A 19,556-nucleotide genomic window follows, 5' to 3' on the forward strand; every position below is an offset into this window, starting at 1 on the left:
GAGCCTTGTAGGACCACTGAAGAAGAGGTAGGGGAGAAGGTGACACGCATTGTAAGAGACAATGAAAGACTGATCTGAGAGTCAGGATGAAAACAAGAACAAGGCAATGTCACAACAGCCAAGAGAATAGAGAAACTGGAACAGGAGAGGGGGAGTAATAGCTTCAAAAACAGATCTGAGTAGTGTGTAGTGAGAAATGTTTTTGGGGTTTAGATGATAGCAGGTCATTAGTTACTTGTGCTGGAATAGGCCAATAAGAACAGGGAGAAAAGAATGGAAATGTGTCTGTTGGTCACTGACACTGGTAATGGAAAGGTAACGCCTATACATATTTTGTATCATCAATTTACTAAACTCTCTGCTGTCCCAGTTCATTAGAATTATCCTTTCACCTGGAACCAGTTGTCTCTTTCATAACAAATGTAATGACTTGGAGGATTTCCAGTTCTTGCCAGTCAGTAACATCACACAAGTAAGAACATGAGAAACACAGAAATTGCCCAACCCAATTCATCGCTTTTTCCTGTAAGAGCTCCATTTAACATCAGCCTTACATTACAATCACCCAAGCAGTGATGCTCCACTTAAGTGACCGTGGGTCCATGGCCTGAGGCTCAGAGAGGCAGGAGAAGATCAGGGAATCAGGTAGCGCTCTGGGAATATTTAGAAATACTGTTTCCTGCTGTTACGCAAATCTTTCTTAGTCACATTACAGCACGTGGGAGACTCCAGCTTTCTATGCATGGAGATCAAGAACTGGGGACTACATACCTGGAAGTAGGTCTCTATCTGACAAACCTTTTGCTTCTCTGAAACTGCTACAAGCCCAGAGAGGGGAACATGTCTAATAAAAACCACATTGTTTGGCTACATTTGCTGAACTGATTACTGATTGGCTGCATCGGTCTGTGCAACTGCTTAGTTGTAGGACCAAGGGAAGCTTCTGTCCAGAGTTAAAAAGGAATTTCAATTGACTATTTATGCACCCAAAGCTCTGCTTCAGCTACAGCCAGTCTTTTGTGACGTGACAGTTCATGCCAACTGGGAATCTTCTTTGTGTTTTAGGTCATAAAACCAAAACCTCCTTCTGGCCGATATGTTGAACAGTAAGTAACTCTTCCATAGCTCCTTCCTCCTTCTTTTCTTGTTCTTTTGTCTTGTCATTTCAATAAGATACAAATTACAGCTGCGCTTGCATATACAGATGAGCAAATAAATTACAAACATAGATTGGAAATGCATTAAGGTACCTGTTGGGTTTTAGATGCATTTAGAAGGAAGAGAAGTTGGTTGGTAGTCACCTAAAAACATCATCAACAAGCTAACAAACTGCAGTGGACTTAAAGGTGGGCTGGATAAATCAGGGGGTGACTAATCACTATTGACCTGGTGATTGTATTGATAAACCCGGTGCAAACTCCATTCATTTCACAGGGAACGTGAACCTGTTTAGCTGTATGACTTAGTAGATGTGATATGACATGGTTATATGACACTTGTCCAGTGTTAATAAATAAGCCACAGTGGCCCCTTACTTTATTTTACTTTTCCCCTTAAATTCCAATCATTCCCATGAGCAGGGCATTTTCATGTTTTACAGATGTACCAGACAATGCTATACCCATTCAGATGCAACCTCAATGGCAGAGTGTGTCTGGGATCCTTCAGCAGGGCTCTCGGCCATACCCTGTTGTACCCCCAGGACTTGAATCCCTTGTGGAGGTGGGTGGTAACTTTTAATTAAATCAGAATGTATGGATGCAACAATCACCTGCACCTTTCCATTGACAGTCAACATTGTTCAATAGTTTGCCCACATGGTTCCACCCAAAATTGCTCATGGTTTCATCTTCCTTCACTTCTATCAATACTGCTTAACCTTCTGATATTTTACTACTATTTCCACATGCTTCTAATCCAACTATAGAACCTGACCAAAATATGGGGCCTTCACAACTTGTGGCATAACACTGCACCTACAACCCTTCTCAAATCTCAATCAGTCATCATTGCTTTGTCTTTAACTTCCTATCCAACCCAGCTCACTTTACCCACAACTCCAACTCTACCATGCTCATTGTCTCACCTATAGGCATGAAGGCAAGACCCTTGATTGTCCTATTACTATAGGTAATATTAGCAATAAGGTGTTTAACTTACTCACATCTCCTCTAATGATGTTAAACCCATTCCTGACATGCTGAGCTTGCTTTGAATCTGGAATAATAACGTATATGTGAAACAAATATGTAATATATTATGGGAAAAACCAAAATCATTAGTGATAGGAATGAAATGGATTTCAGATATACCATATGACTGGGTGGGTGGTACAGTGAACACCTGGATCATCCAGTTCAAATAAGTGAAATGTAGAAAGTTATGAAACTACATCAGTCAGACTATTAAGCAAATATATCAAGTAAATATAAAGATTAAGTGATCTAAAAAATCATGACCTTCTCTTTTAGGTGGATGAATTAACATTGGAGAAAATGGGTAAGAATTATTCTTATACAAAAGGCAAACAGAGATTATAGTGTGGGGAGGGGGGGATGGAAACAAGAAATCCCAAAGACTAAAAGAGAATGAGGAGGATGATGAGGGAGGTGGCAATAGTTATCATTACCAGGATGTCCTCTATTTGCTTGTGCCATCTTTTTATTTAGGGAAGCCTTCCTCTTTAACGTTATCAACATCTATTTTTCAAAAAACATAGACGTAAGGTACAGTGGGGTCAATTTAACCTAATGGGCACATCTCCATTTGGCATAAACAAACATTTTTCTCATTTTACTTTCCTTACTTTTAAGCAAAGTTCCTGCTGGGTTGTGTTTATGAAAGAGTTTATGAAAGAGTTTCTCTTCATACCTGCTATGAGCAAAATTAAGAAGCTGCTCTTGCCGATCCCATGGACAGTAATTACCAACCACTTTCAGCCTTCTACAACCCAAATAAAGACACAGCTGACCTCACCCTAGGTCAGTTGATGGCTTCACACCAGATTCCTTTATAAGGAACACAACAGGAGGTCTAGGGAAAGTTATTACAAAGGTTATGTCCAGTCAGCCAATAATTTCCTGGGCATGACAAAGACTGTAAGGTAATAGTATAATGGTGGGTGCAACAGTCTCATTGTAAGGTAATATCAGTGATGGCAATAGATTTCTAAATAGCATGAATGGATATTGCACCTTCCCCCTAGATTACCTGATTTAGAGAACATTCAAATATAACATTTCTTCCAAACTCGCAGTTACAAGCTCTTTTACTATCCTCGTGGGAGAGCCTCCGCAACTTTCCCTATAGGAGTCCCAGGGATTCTGGCCCACTACCGACGACACTGACTACCCCACAGAAGGCCTGGCTGATATCTCTCAAAATCTTGGGCCATTCACCACACCTCCTATCCCCTCACCTCCCACTCTGGAGAAATTCCTATTTAAATCACTTTAGATCCTTGCAACACTCTGCTTTCTGGCCCAGGCAAGGCATTAAATGCTTGAAGGACCTCCTTGAGAATCATACCTTTGTCACCCATTGCACACTACAACAGAAGTGCCAGCCAACGCAAATTCCACTATTTAAATACCTACTATTACGACATACCTTCTACTCCCAATTTAACAGTCTTACCCCCCAGCAATCCTGCCTTGTCATAGAAGAAATTCTTCATGATCCCAACCCAGCAAAGCTGGTGTCCCGGCTCTACCAGCAATTCCTTTTATCCGGCCCCAAACCTTTTCAATTAGCACAAGACTGGTGGAATACCAAAATTGTAGGCCTTGACCAAGATAACTGGGACAAAGCAACAGAACACATATACACTGGCCTGATATCGTTGAAAGACAAACTAATACAATATAAAATTATGCACCATATTTACATAACTCCCACACGACTCAAACTGATGGGCCAGATCCCCTGCGACTTCTGTCCCAGGTGCCACCAACAAGCTGCGGATTTCTTCCATCTAATCTGGGAATGCCATTACATACTGAGCTTTTGGACACAAGTCGTAAACTATCTAGCGGATAATCTTGACTTCCCGAGAATAATTTCACCTGCAGTTTGCCTTTTGGGGGTCCTAGAAGAGATAATCCCAGCTAAATATACTCAAATCTCTTTTCGTATCCTACTCTTTTATGCAAAAAAACTGTAGCCCTTCACTGGATGGGTAACCTCTCACCCTCTCTCAATGCGTGGATACAACTGGTTAACAAAGCAGTACCCCTATATAAACTCACCTATGAAATTAGGGGAACACCAACAAAATTTGATAAAATTTGGGGCTTGTGGAATGACATTGACCCGACCCCTCTATATTAAGTCATAGCCGAGTCCATCTCCTATTGTGAAACCCCTCATGGTTTGCTATCCTTCGTATCCTCGAGGGTCCCAACCTAACCGTCAGACGTATAGTTCACCTGAGTTTGATAGTGTCCATGTCAACTGCTCAATAACTGTATTGTGTTATACTTGGTGATAGCATGTGCCATATTTTCTTCCTGCCTAAATTGTACAGTTTAGTCTGCGAGTGTACTTATTTGTTGTATGTATGATTGTTGTATGTGTTTGAAAATGAGAAATAAAACTTACCTTTAAAAAAAAAATATAAAATTTCTTAATGCAGTGGTTAAAACACGGTGTACGAACAGATAAAGCAGTGGCAAGCCAGAAAAACAGGATTTGCAGTACAAACCTTTAGCGAGCTGGTAATCAGAGAGATTTTCCCAAATTGCCACATAAAGGGCCTCTAGTCTGACTCCTAAGGAATAGCAGAATAAACTGGATCCAGCCAATCAATCCAGAAGCCATTATACATGCCCTGGTCTGATTTTGGATTTAGAATGCACATCTTCTCTACCTCACCAACATTTATGTTGCCCAAAAAATACCTAAAGTGTGTAAGCCCTTGTAGAGAAAGGCAGTATCTTTTTGGGTAAAAGGATTTACATGGGATTAAGGATAGATAGATCAGAGTTCACTATATCAAACAAGTATGTCCTTGTAGCAGAAACAGTGCCATATATCTTATAGAATACCCAATCCCTATTGGAGCACATTGAGAATGTCAACAATGTAAGCCAACAAGGATCTGACATCTGGTTGTGCTAATGGCCTGTCAGTCATAGGTTTAGCCCATGTTTACAAGAAGCGTATGTGTGGGAAATGTTGAATAAACTTTTCTTGGGGATGAATTGTAAGGATTTTTCTGTTGAATACTCTCACTCCATTTAGGCCTCAATGAAAGCTTTTATTCTATAATTTATGTTCAAGGTCCCCTTTAATTATTGCTCTCTTTTTTGTGGTTGCCCATAACGCTGAGCTGCTTTAGTGCCCAATCAATATGCAGCCCCTCAGGATAAATGAAATAATACAGATTTACTGGTTTTGGAAGAAGAGAAGAGATGGTGGGTTTCTCTTCTTCAAAATCACCCCCCCCTTTGGGTTTGTGGGTTTGGCAGCTTTGCATTTCTTATTTTTTTACTTTAAAATCCTTGGATATCTGGTTATTGGTGGAATGTAAGCACACTGGGATGCAACAGAAATTCATAGATATATCAACATACACTGACCCTTTTATCCAACTTCCAGTTGGTGCAGGTGCTACTTAAGGCAATGGGTCACCATAAATCAAGTCCATTCTATAAAATACAGGGAAAACATGGCAACAAGAGAGATGCAAAGTCAGTCTACCTGTGTTTATTGAAAGGAAACAACTGGCTCACACAGTGGTTTGGAGCCCTTCCTTGGGTGTTTATGCAAATGCATTTAGCCATTGGGATTATGTCAGGGCTTTATACACTTACATTGCGATACCTCCTGACTATTCACTTCATATTTCATGTGAATAACCAAGTGGACATGTTTAATGTCTTGTTTTAATGTTCTCTGAATCGGGGTATCTAGGGAGTGGAAGCTGCAATATTCATAGGTCATGGAGTTAGCTGGAATTTCTCAATAATAGAAGGGTTTGGTAAGAGAATGGTTGTTTCATCCCCTAGTTCCTAACACACTTACTCACACATTCCAGTTTTCCAGACCAATGGGGGAAAGATACTCTATTCCGTACACAAAGGCTGGAGGTGCTGCGGAACCCCTCTGATACTCAAATTCAAAGACCCTTGTGGACAGGAAGTTGTGCGGGCAAATTTATTGTATGAAGGAAGAGGATGCTACAGTGTCTGCAAGGAGGTGAGTCCTCTTCATATTCTAACATGTCCATGTGATCCACACCCTTCCTGGCCTGACTGATCTGAGTCCTGGTTGTATAAAAACCCTGTTCTGTGTATCTAGTTGTAGATGAACTCCACCCACTGCTGCATTTGCTGAGCTGTTGTTCTACATAAGCATGCAATCAATGTCTTTTGTTCCCATATCAGCTATTGGTCATTGGTTCTGGTTGAGGGCCCTGGTCAACTGCCCAAATGCATCAATTTGCATAATTTGGCAGTTAATGACGCAACATACATTAATTAACAGATGAAATAAAAGTGGCATAGTAAACAATCCTACAGCATGCCACTTAGAGCCTTTGTTCAGTTAGAAGGTCCACCACTGACCACTACTCTCAGTATATCATCAATCAGCTGGTTCTCTACCCATGTACAAAATACTGACATTTAATCTTAAGTGTTTATGTGGCTCAAAAACCTTTGCAAAAACTAGAATCCATCCACCTAGTTGGACCTGTCTGTTCCAATGTCTTCTTGTACCATAAAGAGCAAGTAAGTTTGGTTGACATGTTCAGTCCTCCATAAAACAATTTCTATTAATGAGGCAATTCTCCAAATATTCAGTCTTTGCTGCCAGGCTTTGATATTTCTGAATAAGGTTTTCTCCAAAGCCATCCACCCATCCAAAAATCATGTGGGACTATCTTTGATAGATATTGATGACCCTCATCACCCTAAAGTTGGTCCCAGTATTTCCAGATTATTTTTCAATTTTCTATTCCATCTAAACCATTTTAAGTTTTCCTCTATAAACCCTTTAGTGAATCCGATGGATTGAAATACACCCTATAATTTCGGGCAAATGTTGTTTTTATTCCAACAAGAACAGCTAATTAAACATAAGGTTTGTCCATATTCCATATTATCATTCTTACTAACTATCATTTAGTGTCTCTTTCTGTCCATAATGTCAAAAGGATTAATCTGTAAGGAAGGATTTATGGTTCTACACTGATTTTATATTGTTTTCCAGCTGCAGGTAGAAGCTCCACCTGAACATCCAATTGGCTTTGTGAAACACAGTTATTCTAATGGTTGCCTGCAATTCTCCATCAAGGATGACCAGGGGAAGCCCATATTTACAACTCAGACTAGCGCTTATGCCTTTCTGGAGATCCCCATCCAGGTACACTATCTGTCCCTGTAAAGATGTCTTTAAACCATAAATAAATTCAGAACATTTACTGCAGTCTACAACATACTCAAATCTAGGATTCAGGATTGTAACTCAACTTGAAACAGGAGGTCTATGGGACACCTATGCTTGGGAATTATAACTCAACTGGAAACAGGAGTTCTTTGGGACCTCTAGGACTGGGGATCTTAATTCATCTGGAAACAGGAGGTCTATAGAACCCCTAGGACTGGGATTTGTAGCTCAATAGAAATAGGAGGTCTATAGGGACCCTAGGATTCGGGATTGTAACTCAACTGGAAACATGAAGTCTATGGGACACCTAGGATTGGGTATTGTAACTCAACTGGAAACGAAAGGCCTATGGTATACTTAGGATTGGGAATTGTAACTCAACTGGAAACAAGTTGTCTATGGGACAACTAGGATTGAGCATAGTAACTCAACTGGAAACAAGTTGTCTATGGGACAACTAGGATTGAGCATAGTAACTCAACTGGAAACAAGTTGTCTATGGGACAACTAGGATTGAGTATAGTAACTCAACTGGAAACAGGAGGTCTAAGGGACAGAACAAGGAAGGCTGTGTCAAGCCCACCTTAGAATCAATGAAAGTACCGTGGATACCACAATTGCAACAACTTGAAAGAAACTGGAGTTCAAGGGAAGAAGAGGGAAAATAATTGCACAAATATTTTTATTTCTGGAAAATGACAAAGGTAAAATACACTATACAGTAAATATATAGTAAATATACAATGGCCCTTTAAACGCAAGTAATTATGTTTATAAAAAATTACCCCATCACAAAAGAAATACATCTAATCAAAATATTATCTTATTTTAATTCCATATCCATTAGATATGTGGGACACATGGATCTCATGTTGTGAGCCAGATAACAAAGACAGACGGTAAGGGTTCCCAAATTCTCATACAGTTTCCCAAGGACCTAGATGCTAAAATGAAAGCTTTGATCCTGGGAACCTTCCTATACATGGTGAGTTTTCTACCCTCTACTCCATCATCTTCTCTGTAGTTTTTTTCACTCTTACAATCTTTTATTTTGATTACAAGTTTACTTGCCCTTTAATAATCATATTTTTCTGTTTTCAGAAATACTGGGCTTATTCGATTAACAATCGCAGACCCTCTCCTACTTCTGGAACGTTTTGAAGTGGGGATTTGTTTTATGTAATTCAATGCGGAAACAAAACTGAAGATGAGAAAACTCACCCCATGCCAAGGGGTAAACACTCCCTGTTCTGTCACGCCTAATCACGTCTCCGGATCCTGATGAACTTGTATAACAATGCTGCAAATTTCTTAGAGCACCAGGCAACTTAGGTCATAAAATCCTCATTTTATTGGGTATATTAAAAACAATTATTCCCACGCAGTAGTGTATCATACCCCACACTTGTGTTTCGTGGCATCACGCCACTTCCTCAGAAGCATAAGTTGTTTTTATGTAATAAAATGTAATAATAAAAACAGATTCAAAGCTCCGCACTGGAGGAATATCAGTATGTCCTCCTGAGTATCCAAGGGGAAGTATCCAACTCACCCCCTTTTTATATACACACCACATGATCATAGACCCTATCGTTTGGGTTATCTTAGGTTTTTAACTCCTCTATCCAAGGGAAATACTGACTGTTGGGTTCAGGTCACCAATGGCTTACTAAAAACAGGACACTAACTGCACATGGATGTCATTTCTTGGCATTACTACTTGCATGTCAATTTCTTCTTTGCTGGACCTATGAAACAGGGTAGTTTATTTGAGTGAATGGTAAGATTGCAGTCTACAGGACCCAAACACATCCTATAAGGCACTGACTTTCCACTAGTGAACTTGACATTTTGAGACTAGTGCAAGGTTATGTATGCCAAATAGCAGTGACAAAAACACTATGGATTGATGTGAACGGATTCTCTATAACAAATAGTTGGAAGTCCTCCTAGAAACCTACTCATACAGTAAGTGACCTGCAGTTATCAACAACAATTCTTGTTTCCTCTACAAGGAGCTGAAGCTCAGCATAGATTGTGTTGGACAAATTGACCTATTTTGACCATGCTATCTATCTCTCTGGGCATGTAGAGAAACATTAGTTGGAAAAGGGGTTTCAAAAGACTGACTGTTCAAAGGTTGGTAGGCTGACTTTGACATTGACTGGGGTAATGGCGCGGTCAAGTGAGAAAAAGCTAGCAGGTTTGTAAATATGCTGAATGACAATTTTTTATTTCAGGTTGTTCAAGAACCTACTACAGTAGGATGAGTCTCTTTTGGACCTTGTAATAACTAATAATACTAAACTCATCTCTAACATTTGTGTGGGTGAGGGGCATTTAGGCAATAGTGATCATAACATGGTCTCCTTTGAGATTCTGTTGCAGAAGCAATTCTATAAGGGACCAACTAAAACACTAAATTTCAGACGTGCAAACTTTGACAGTATAAGGGCATCTCTGCAATATATTAAGTGGGAAATTCACAGGGTTAAACACAGAACAAAAATGGGAAGTCTTTAAAATGCTGCTTAATAAATCTACTTGTCAGTATATTCCACTTGTAAGCAAGGAACGTCGTTGCAAAGCAAAACCTTTTTGGTTCAATAGAAGCGTTGGTGTTGAGGTGGGTAAGAAAAGACGTGCTTTTAAGGCTTTCAAGTTAGTTGGTACAGCCGAAACATTTATAAGGTACAAGGAGGCCAATAAATCATGCAAAAAAGTTATATAAGGCAAACTAAAATAGGTATGGAAAAGGGTATTGCAGCAAGCAGTAGAATGAATCCAAATTTATTAATTTAAAATATATGTATATACAGTATATATTTTATATATGGAAATAGTAACAAAATTAAGCAGGAGGGGGTGAGAACCTTAGCGGTAGATTTATTAATGCCCGAATTGAAAATTTTGATCTGATTTAAATTTGAATTCGAATTTCGAGATTTATGAAAAGCTGGCCCTTTAAAAATTCAAATTTGATTGTTCGCAACCTAAAACTTGCCAAGGTTTTTCTTTTGCACTAGGCCTCGCGATCGTGGACCACATTGGCTAGTCGATGTGGTCCTTGTCCCTTCGGCGCCCAATGCTATCACTGTGATCCAATCGTTTGGCCCCAGAGATTATCCCAATATCATCCTAACTTGGTGGGCATATCAGGAAAAACACTCTCATTTGGTGACCTCGCCTAAAAAGAGGATCTTATAGTGTATGGCCAACTTAAATCACAGTGCGCCACCTATTTCCTTAATCACCATGGCTGCACATATTACATATTTACATTACTTTTAGTGTTGGAGCCCCTACTTTATGTAGATTTGCATTATAGCCTAACGGCAGGAGATTGGCTAATGTTGGGCAAATGATTTGATTGCATTTAGATTATGTTCTTACAGGGCCACCATTAGGGGAGTATAGGAGGCAGTCTAGGCTGTGACCAAATTGAAGAGGGGCCTCCAACGGATGTTAAAGCACATTTTGCGGATCATGAAGGGGCAAAGTTTGGGTGGACAAAACTCATATTGTTGTCCCCCCATTTGTACAAATAAAGGGCTGTGCATACAAGTACTGCTACATAAATATTCAGACTATAGATACATCTCATTCAACCCACTCTGTGTGTGGAATGATATTGTTATGATTCTTCATTTCCTTTGATGACATCATGTGGACACTTTTAGGAATTACACGTGAAACTATTCAGATGGTTCAACATCCGTTTAATTGTAGGGAATATTTCATCTCCTAATCCATCAGTGCAGTACAACCAGAGCCATTATATCCAGCTGGATAGTTTTGCTTATGATGCTATTATCTCCTGGTTCGTTAATAAGGCAAATAATGAAGGTTCACATTTGAAGCATCTATTTAAAACTCCAGCAGTCAATGGACCATATCACCATTCCTTGCAGGGGGTCCTCACCCTCAGCTTAAGGATGACAAATAGGACTTCACTTGATAATTGGCCGACTGGAGCAAACCAGACCATTACAACTTGCTGTTGATGAAAAAGAGTCACCCCAAAATAATACCTTTTGTGTTTCCACCGCTTAACCATAGGACAAAGAGGCATAGAATAGCACACCGTATTGAAATCTAAAATAACCAATCACAGCAAAGCTTTCCAAAATCCCCTAAAATTCTCAAACTGGACCTAGAATATCATACCTTCTCCCACCCCTGGGTCTTACTTGTTTTTATAAATTACAAGCAGTTGAACTGAGGCCTTTTAGTCTAGTGTGAAGCTCCGCCCCCTGAGCTCTCCTTCTCTGTCCAACTATTTTAAAGGAATGGCTACTGGGCATGCTCACTGCCTCTGCTCCAATGGAAATCAACATGACGCAACCTGATATGTTCCACCTGGGATTGGCGCTTACACGCGTCTGTGTGAGTAGCGGCTCCTTGAAAAGAATTGCTTGTATTTCATCCTGTGGCCCCCCATGTGGTGACAAAACTGACCGCAGGGTGAAATGCCCATGTAAGAGCTATGAATCAACACTGCCACGTCATTTATTGGCACAATTCAGCATGGCATATATGGATTAATTCCAGTAAAATGTCGGATGAGGGTGTAAGCTTACCACCAGTGACGTTGGGTCAAGTGAAAGTGATCATACAGGCTGGCAATTTTTTGGATCCCAACAAGTCTAGAAAAACCAACAGCAGTTCTTGTAGTATAAGAGAAACCTAGTTTATTGTTTTAAGTCTCAAACAATCATATTTAATAGCCTTCCGCATTTTGTGACACCTACAGGCACTAAATCACAGGCTGTCTCATTTTTCTATTTGCACCTCCACTTCATCATGCTTATCAGAAATGTGCTGTATTTTTATCCTATACATCTTACCTTCAACAATATTGGTCAAATAGTGCTGTTCTTTGTATTGCATCTTTACCCATTAGAATCTGCCCCCTCATTAGGTTCAGTAATGACATCACTGGTTTTATTTACACTTTTATCCATGACAAGTCCTGGGCCACAAATGCAAAATATCTTTAACAGAATTGTCAATAAAATTGTCAAACTGAGCTAGTTTGGACCCACTGGGAACCCATCCTCTAGGGCCCCACACTCTACTGCTGACTGCCATAGATCCTACCCATGAACTTCACCACCCCCCTGCCACTTCTGCTAATTACTTCAACCCCCATACTTTTATTGGTGCCACAGTCAGTAGCAGATTGGACTAGTAGGCTGGGGATTGGGGCCTTCTAGGATTTTTTCCAGCTTCCCGGCAGGCCAGTCTGACCCTGGTTACAAAGGCGCTGCTTCTGTGTTTCAGTTATCCAAGCAAAAAGGAAAGAATATATTTGATATATACTGTATATATGTATATGAACCAAAGCAGTGGTTGTCGGACCTTTTTCAGTTCTAGTTCCCTTGAAGGTCCAACCTATGATTATGATTCTCCAGTATTTTGCTAATAAACTACTAACTCATGAAATGGTTATCTAGGACAGATACATATTCAGCCCAGATCTTAACTATCCCTCAAGATGACCTTTCAGGTGGATCTAGGAAAGCAAATGATCATTCTACTCATTTCTCACCCAACTGCCATTCAGATTGTCCTTCACAGTTCCCCAGTTTGAGAAGCACTGATGCACATTATAGTTAGGGACTTGGAAATAAAGAGAACTCAAGGTTTGATAATGGGGCACAGCAGAGGCCAGTGATATCAGACTGATTTTGGGACCAATTAAAATCTCTGCAACTTCAGCAATTACAGCCAGACTAGTTAAAGGATAGAGCAACAGCAGCGAGTTGAGTAGAAGAGAAGAGTGGAGGAGAGGAGTGGAAGAGGAAGAGGAAGTAAATAGGGATAATTATTGCAGCATTCTATCTTATTATTATTATTGGGTGGTAACATTGGTTTTGGTCTTGTCTGTTCATTGCTCAGGAGATTTACTACTGACTAACCTCTTCATTTAGGAAGAGCTTGTGATTTAAAGGTTTTACTTCTGGTGGAAAGAGACATTACTTTTTCTGTCTTCTTTTTTAATATTTTATATTCTTTCTTTCTTTTTAAGAACCTATTTATGTGTTTTTAAAACCCTTTTAAATCAATCAAAAGTTAAAGGAGCTTATGTGCCAAGCTAGACAAATTACAAATAAAAAAAAAAATACATTTTGGGTTGGGTTCTGGCTATTATGTTAGACATCCAGTCACTCCAGCCTTTATACATTACATTAGAAACATTATTTATTTTGCACAACCTATCTATTTACCCAGTTTTTACCCTAATACACAGGGTAACTAACTATATTAGAAAGATGATTTATTTTGCACAGCCTCTCTATTTGCCCAGTTTTTATTTTTACACTGAACTGTTCCTTTAAGGGGAAGCCATGAAAAGGATTTCAGCAGTGGAGAAGTCTGCTCTCTCTCTTAGTTGAGAAGAGTTTAAGATTTAAATTGGGTTAGGAAGACCAGTAGCAAGGTGAATTAGTCTAGGCAGGATTGCAAAAAAAAGAAAGAGAAAGGGACAGATTCTAGAAAAATTCTTTAAGAAAACAGAGAGGGTTGACCATGGTTTTTATGTCCCTCCTATGCTGAGCCATTCACTTGGTGAACAATTGCTTTGTCTCCTCAATGTGTAGGTCAGTGCACTTCTCGCTACACTAGACTCCGTATACCACATTGCTTTGTTTTTCTGTAGGTGTTAGATCCTTTGGGTGTACCAGTTTTTGTCTAGGTTTGAAAAACACAGGGATGTGGTGTTAGTTGAACATTCTCCTGAGTTTCTCCGACACTCCAACTACATATGGGATGACTATATTTCTCCTACTATGGGTTCAGGATGGTTATTTTTTTTTGGTGTTCCTGTTGGGCTTGGTTGCTGTTGTTTTGACAAAGGCCCTGTCTGGGTAGCCACACGCTTTCAAAGCTCCTCTGAGATGTTTATGCTCCTTGTTATTGGACTCTGTTCTTATACTTTTTGCCCAGTGGTGCAGAGTTCTAATGACACCCAGTTTGTGTTCCAGTGGATGATGGGAATCGAACAACAGATATTGATCCATATAAGTGGGTTTCCTCTATACTTCCATTTTCAAGTTTTGGATATATATCAAAAAGTCCAAAAAGGCAAGTTTGTTCTCGTGGACATCTTCCCTTGTGAACTTGATGTTATTGTCCACTGAGTTAATGTGTTCTGTAAAGGCTGCCACTTCATTGGATCTGATTTTAACCTAAGTGTCATCCACATACCTGAACCAGTGAGTCGGTGTAGTTCCCTGGAATGTAAGTAAGTCCTTCCTTTCCACTTCCTCCATGTACAAGTTAGCTACAATGAGAAATACTGGAGAATACATTGCAGTTTCTGTATATAAAAATGGTCCTTGAATTTGAAGTATGTCTAGCAACAAACATACTTGTAGGACTGAGCTTCGCTCTGCTGCTGAGGGTGTTATCTTGCTGTAGTTGATTTCTTACAGTCTCAATTACCTCTGTTGTAGGTATACATGTGAACAATGAAGTGACATCATATAATACCATTGTTTCCTCTTCCTCTAGTTTAATGCCATGAATCTTGGTTATAAACTCTTTGGCATTCTGGATATGATGCACTGTATTGCCTACCAATGGGTCTAACATGTTATTGAAGTATTTTGAGATGATGTAAGTCACTGAATTGGTGTGATTTCCTCCTTTTCAAATTGTTGTAGGCAATCTATCACCTTTTTCTTGTAACTGCTGGTTGGGTCTTTCCTTAAAGGTTCATATCTGCTTATATCACTGAGTAGTGTGATTATCTTGCAGTGATGTTGACCATAGCCCTTTATCTGCTGGCAGGATAGTGATGTTCTTATTAAGAGATGTGAGTGCTCCCCTCTCTTGTGTAGTAAGGTTAGTGGGAGGTGTTCTGGCACTTGACAAGGCAGCTGACACTTTAGATGGAGTTGTTCCACTTCCTGCTTTTCTATATGACTATTATCAATGGCAGATTCTGTAGCTATGATGAGTTCAACCACTTGGATGTGTTGTGGTGTGACCGTATAGTTTAACCCCTTGGCTAGTACATCCTTTTCCAGTGGAGTAAGTACCCTGTAAGTACCCGTGTCTTTGGTGTTCTTGGGTGTTTCTGCCTCAAGGTTAGTTCTTCTGTCCGTTTCAAACTGCAGCTTTGTTACAGTAAGGTGGTTAATTTGCTTATTTGTCTCTCCTTACTCTTAATGTTTTGGGCCATCTGTGCATGCTCAACAAAACCAACCACCCTTTCCAGATGTTTTGCCAGACTCTGTTTCAGGTGTTTAATTTTCTGCTTGAGGGCCTCAATGGTAAAGTTAATGTGTCTGACCTGTTCATTTAGTAGATGTTTTTGGGCCTTTTGTAAGATCTTGTTGGCTTTGTGACCTTTTACTGTGGAACCCAGGCATAGGCTACAAGGAGTGTTCCTGATGTCGGCAGCTAAGATTATAGCATAGATGGTTTCAATAGTACACCAGTTTTTTTGCTGTTCTTTCATATAACTGAACTAGTTTTAGTAGTTTTTAGTATTCTCTCCAAAATGAATGGCATTATGACTATGAAGATTTTCATTCATCCAGGTCACTGTATATCTATTATATTTAATTCTAGAGTAACTACACTTGCTGAGTAATCATTGAAGACATTTCACTCTCCTCTGTGAGTTTCAGATGTCTCCTCTCTGAAGAGTTACAATGTAAAATTGTGATTGGATTAGTGGAAGAGTTTATATGCCATCCATTGATTCTCATCAAAATTCCAAATTTTGCCACGTGCAAATGTTTTGGCAAAAAAGAAAGAAAAAACTCCCATTGCCTTTTATACATTAGGAAAAAAAACTCATCATAAGAAAAAACGGCAATTGACTTTAATGCATTTGGAGCGAGAAAAATTATCGAGATTGTAAATTTTTTATACATATATATATATATATATATATATATATATATATATATATATATATATATTTATATATATATATATATATATCTATATATATATATATATATATATATATATATATATATATATATATATAATGATAATTTTTTTATATATATATATATTTATATATTTATATATATATATATATATATCTATATATATATATATATATATATATATATATATATATATATATATATCTATATATATATATATATATATAATATATAAATATATATATATATATAAAAAAATTATATATATAATGATAGATTAGATAGATCAGGGACCCCCAACCTTTTTTTACTCATGAGCCACATCAAACTGCAAAAAGAGTTTGGGAGCAACACATGCATGAAAAAAGCTCATAGGGCCTGTCAAATAAGGGTACTATCATTATATTTATATATATATATATATATATATATATATATATATATATATAACATTTAATTATTATAGATTATATGATAATAATATCAGAGAATAGGGATTAGACTTTCTTTGTTTATTTGAAGTTTCCTGTATAGTTAATGCTCTTGGATAAGGGTTTCATTTCTGTGTTAAATATACTGTACATGGTAGGATGACTTAGCACAACCAGGTGTAGATATGACCTGAGAACCACTGTTGATACAGGGATGTCAGATGAGTTCTACTAGTTGGACATTTTTTTAAATAATTTTCGGAATGTTATTAGAGCTCATGGTGGATGATGCTAGGAGCCAGAGTCATGGAAGTTGTCAATGAAGAGCTGAAGGACTAACTGGATACTAGTTTTGTGACTTGTACATTCACACACAGAGATTCAGGAGGTAGAGTTACTTTTTTATCACTCACGTCCTCAGTCACACCATTTTCTTATCACCATTGACATTTTTCACATCTTCATTTTCATCAGTTAAGTTCACATACACATCATGGTGGTCAATGATTTCTGGTCTTTCAACTGATTTTTTACTTTATACACTGCTACTCTCCCAGCACCACATTATAGCAATATATTTAACATTTAAACATACTGTACACTGGATGGACAATGCCCTGTCCCACAACAGTGGGTACATCTTTCCACTATGTTATTGTTGAGATTTGTTTAAGACTGTAACTTACATACATGTATTATTATTGACCAACCTTGCGACTTTCCATCTTATATTTTCTCTAAAGATGAATTTATTTAGTGTTCTTCTTATTTCCTGGTTTCTCAGACTATATATTATTGGGTTTAGAAATGGTGTGCCTAAAGTATACAGCACTGATATAGTTTTATTTATAATTAATGAATGTCCTCTTGCTGGTGCTGTGTATTTAGCAGTTAGTATTCCATAATACATGCAGACAACAGTGAGATGGGCACTACAAGTGGAAAAGGCTTTCTCTCTTCCTTTGATGGAGGAGATTCTGAGGATAGCGACAAAGATACTTACATAGGTTGAAATTATAAAGACAAAGGGTAGGACAATAACAGGTAGGGATAATATTATGGCAACAGTTTCTACATAGAAGGTTTCAGAGCAAGAAGCTTGAACTAATGCAGTGAATTCACAGTAGACAAAGTCGATGACATTGTTTCCACAGAAAGCCAAAAGAGAGATCATAATCATGACAGTCAAGGCAATAAGGAAACCCAATATCCATGCCCATGATACTAGATGATGGCAATGCATGGTGCTCATATTACTGATATAGTGAAGTGGGTTACAGATGGCCAGGTATCGATCATAAGACATCACAGTAAGAAGGAAACATTCAACTGCAGTAATCACACCAGAAACACGACTTTGCGCATTACAGCCTGCAACCGTTAAGGTTTTTCCATCACTTAGAAAGGTGCAGAGCAAAATGGGAGCAACACTTGTAGACAGCAAGATGTCACATATAGACAGATGGCTAAGAAAGAAGTACATGGGCGAGTGGAGGTGCTTATCTCCCAGATACAATCCAATCAGAAGAATGTTCCCAATCAGTGTCATGGAATAGACCACAAGAAACAAAAAAAAGAGCACATTGTTGACTGAGTGGGGGGCATTAAATCCCAACAAGAGAAATTCTTTGATCTCAGTCTGGTTTTGATCTCTTATGTTCTTCATAGTGACACTAAATATAGGCAGGAGAAACAGTTCATGAATATCCATGGAGAGATATTAATTTATGATAAACTTGCTTTGTCACAGTTAATATTATTTTTTTTTAAAAAGGCCTAAATAGAACTTAAGTCATAATGTTTGATATAAACTCTAGGATTTTACTAACATGTATTAAGTCATTAGTTTAATGAGTTTCATTTCAACCTTCTCCTTTTTTTTTTCATTCAAATTTTGCTCCCCCACCTCAACATGGAGTCGTGAAAAATAACTAAGACTGTACCAGCTGCATTGTAACTCATTTCAAACTATTGGGGTTAAAGGAGAGGAACGGAAGATAAAAAGGGGGAATGATAAGAGATAAAGAAATAAATAAAGGCAATACCTTTAAAATAACCAAACATATAGGTCTATCTATGGAGGTCATATTTTATAGAATATCTAACAAAGACTCTCATTTAGAAAACCCCAAGTCCCAAGAAGTTTAGGTAATCAGTCATACCTGTATGATTTTTTGCAATTATTGGGTAAATCCCACATGTAAAAAAACATAAAAATGTGTTGGTATTGGCATTGGGAACAGGGAAATGTAGATGATGATGACTCTCCAAAGAAACATTACAACACGTTGGAAAGTGAAGCATCCTAACTTTGTAATGTTCAATAATACAGATTCCCTCACCTTAATTTATGAGTGATTTTTGGAATTGTATTACTTGTGCAGGAGAGGGAAATATCCAATAACTGCTGCAACTACAAATGTACAAGGTTATAAAGCCTTGCAGATGTCCCGTGTGGTGTTCTCACCAGCAGTAATCCCCACAAAGACCAATTAGTAAAGATTTCTCATAAGGTTTTTGATAGTAGGAATTTTGTTAATCTTAATACAAAATAGAAGTAGGTGACAAATATTTCACTGTCATGGTACCAATGAGAGATATTTTGATGGAACAATTGGGTGCCACTATGTCAGGTATAACATTGTTTGAGATCAGTGACCTTCTACAGATTTAATTTTGACGTCAGTTTTCTAGAAACCCATCAATTAATTCATTTAAACACAAGAGGAAGGATCTAGAGAAATAACTCAGAAAGGCTATGTTATTTGAGGGAGCCATTGAATGGTTAGAGAAGGTACATAGAACATCAAAAATGTCGTTAGATTAA

The 19,556-nt window shown here is 38.3% G+C and overlaps 2 protein-coding genes across 2 annotated transcripts; one reads left to right on the top strand and one right to left on the bottom strand.

The window, feature by feature from the left end:
* Positions 1-522: 522 nt before the first annotated feature.
* On the top strand, positions 523-8,882 carry LOC108703550 (phospholipid scramblase 2). The gene is made up of 8 exons (XM_018239734.2): positions 523-645; positions 1,066-1,106; positions 1,601-1,722; positions 2,472-2,499; positions 6,038-6,198; positions 7,213-7,365; positions 8,237-8,374; positions 8,491-8,882. The coding sequence occupies exons 2-8, from the start codon at positions 1,097-1,099 to the stop codon at positions 8,548-8,550; spliced, it is 672 nt and encodes a 223-aa protein (XP_018095223.1). The 5' UTR covers positions 523-645; positions 1,066-1,096; the 3' UTR covers positions 8,551-8,882.
* An 8,529-nt stretch (positions 8,883-17,411) lies between these two features.
* Positions 17,412-18,395, bottom strand: LOC108705624 (olfactory receptor 477). Its single transcript, XM_018242510.2, has one exon. It carries the CDS (start codon positions 18,393-18,395, stop codon positions 17,412-17,414), a length of 984 nt encoding a protein of 327 aa, XP_018097999.2.
* Positions 18,396-19,556: the final 1,161 nt, after the last annotated feature.

Source organism: Xenopus laevis, chromosome 3S (genome assembly GCF_017654675.1).
Source record: "Xenopus laevis strain J_2021 chromosome 3S, Xenopus_laevis_v10.1, whole genome shotgun sequence".
Taxonomy (NCBI): domain Eukaryota; kingdom Metazoa; phylum Chordata; class Amphibia; order Anura; family Pipidae; genus Xenopus; species Xenopus laevis.

Bases quoted from the DNA above. Each gene is read 5' to 3' on its own strand.
- LOC108703550 (XM_018239734.2), top strand. The intron at 1,723-2,471 runs GTGGGTGGTAAC...CTTCTCTTTTAG, and splicing joins GACTTGAATCCCTTGTGGAG to GTGGATGAATTAACATTGGA. The intron at 6,199-7,212 runs GTGAGTCCTCTT...ATTGTTTTCCAG, and splicing joins GCTACAGTGTCTGCAAGGAG to CTGCAGGTAGAAGCTCCACC.
- LOC108705624 (XM_018242510.2), bottom strand. From the start codon at position 18,395: ATGAAGAACATAAGAGATCAAAACCAGACTGAGATCAAAGAATTTCTC.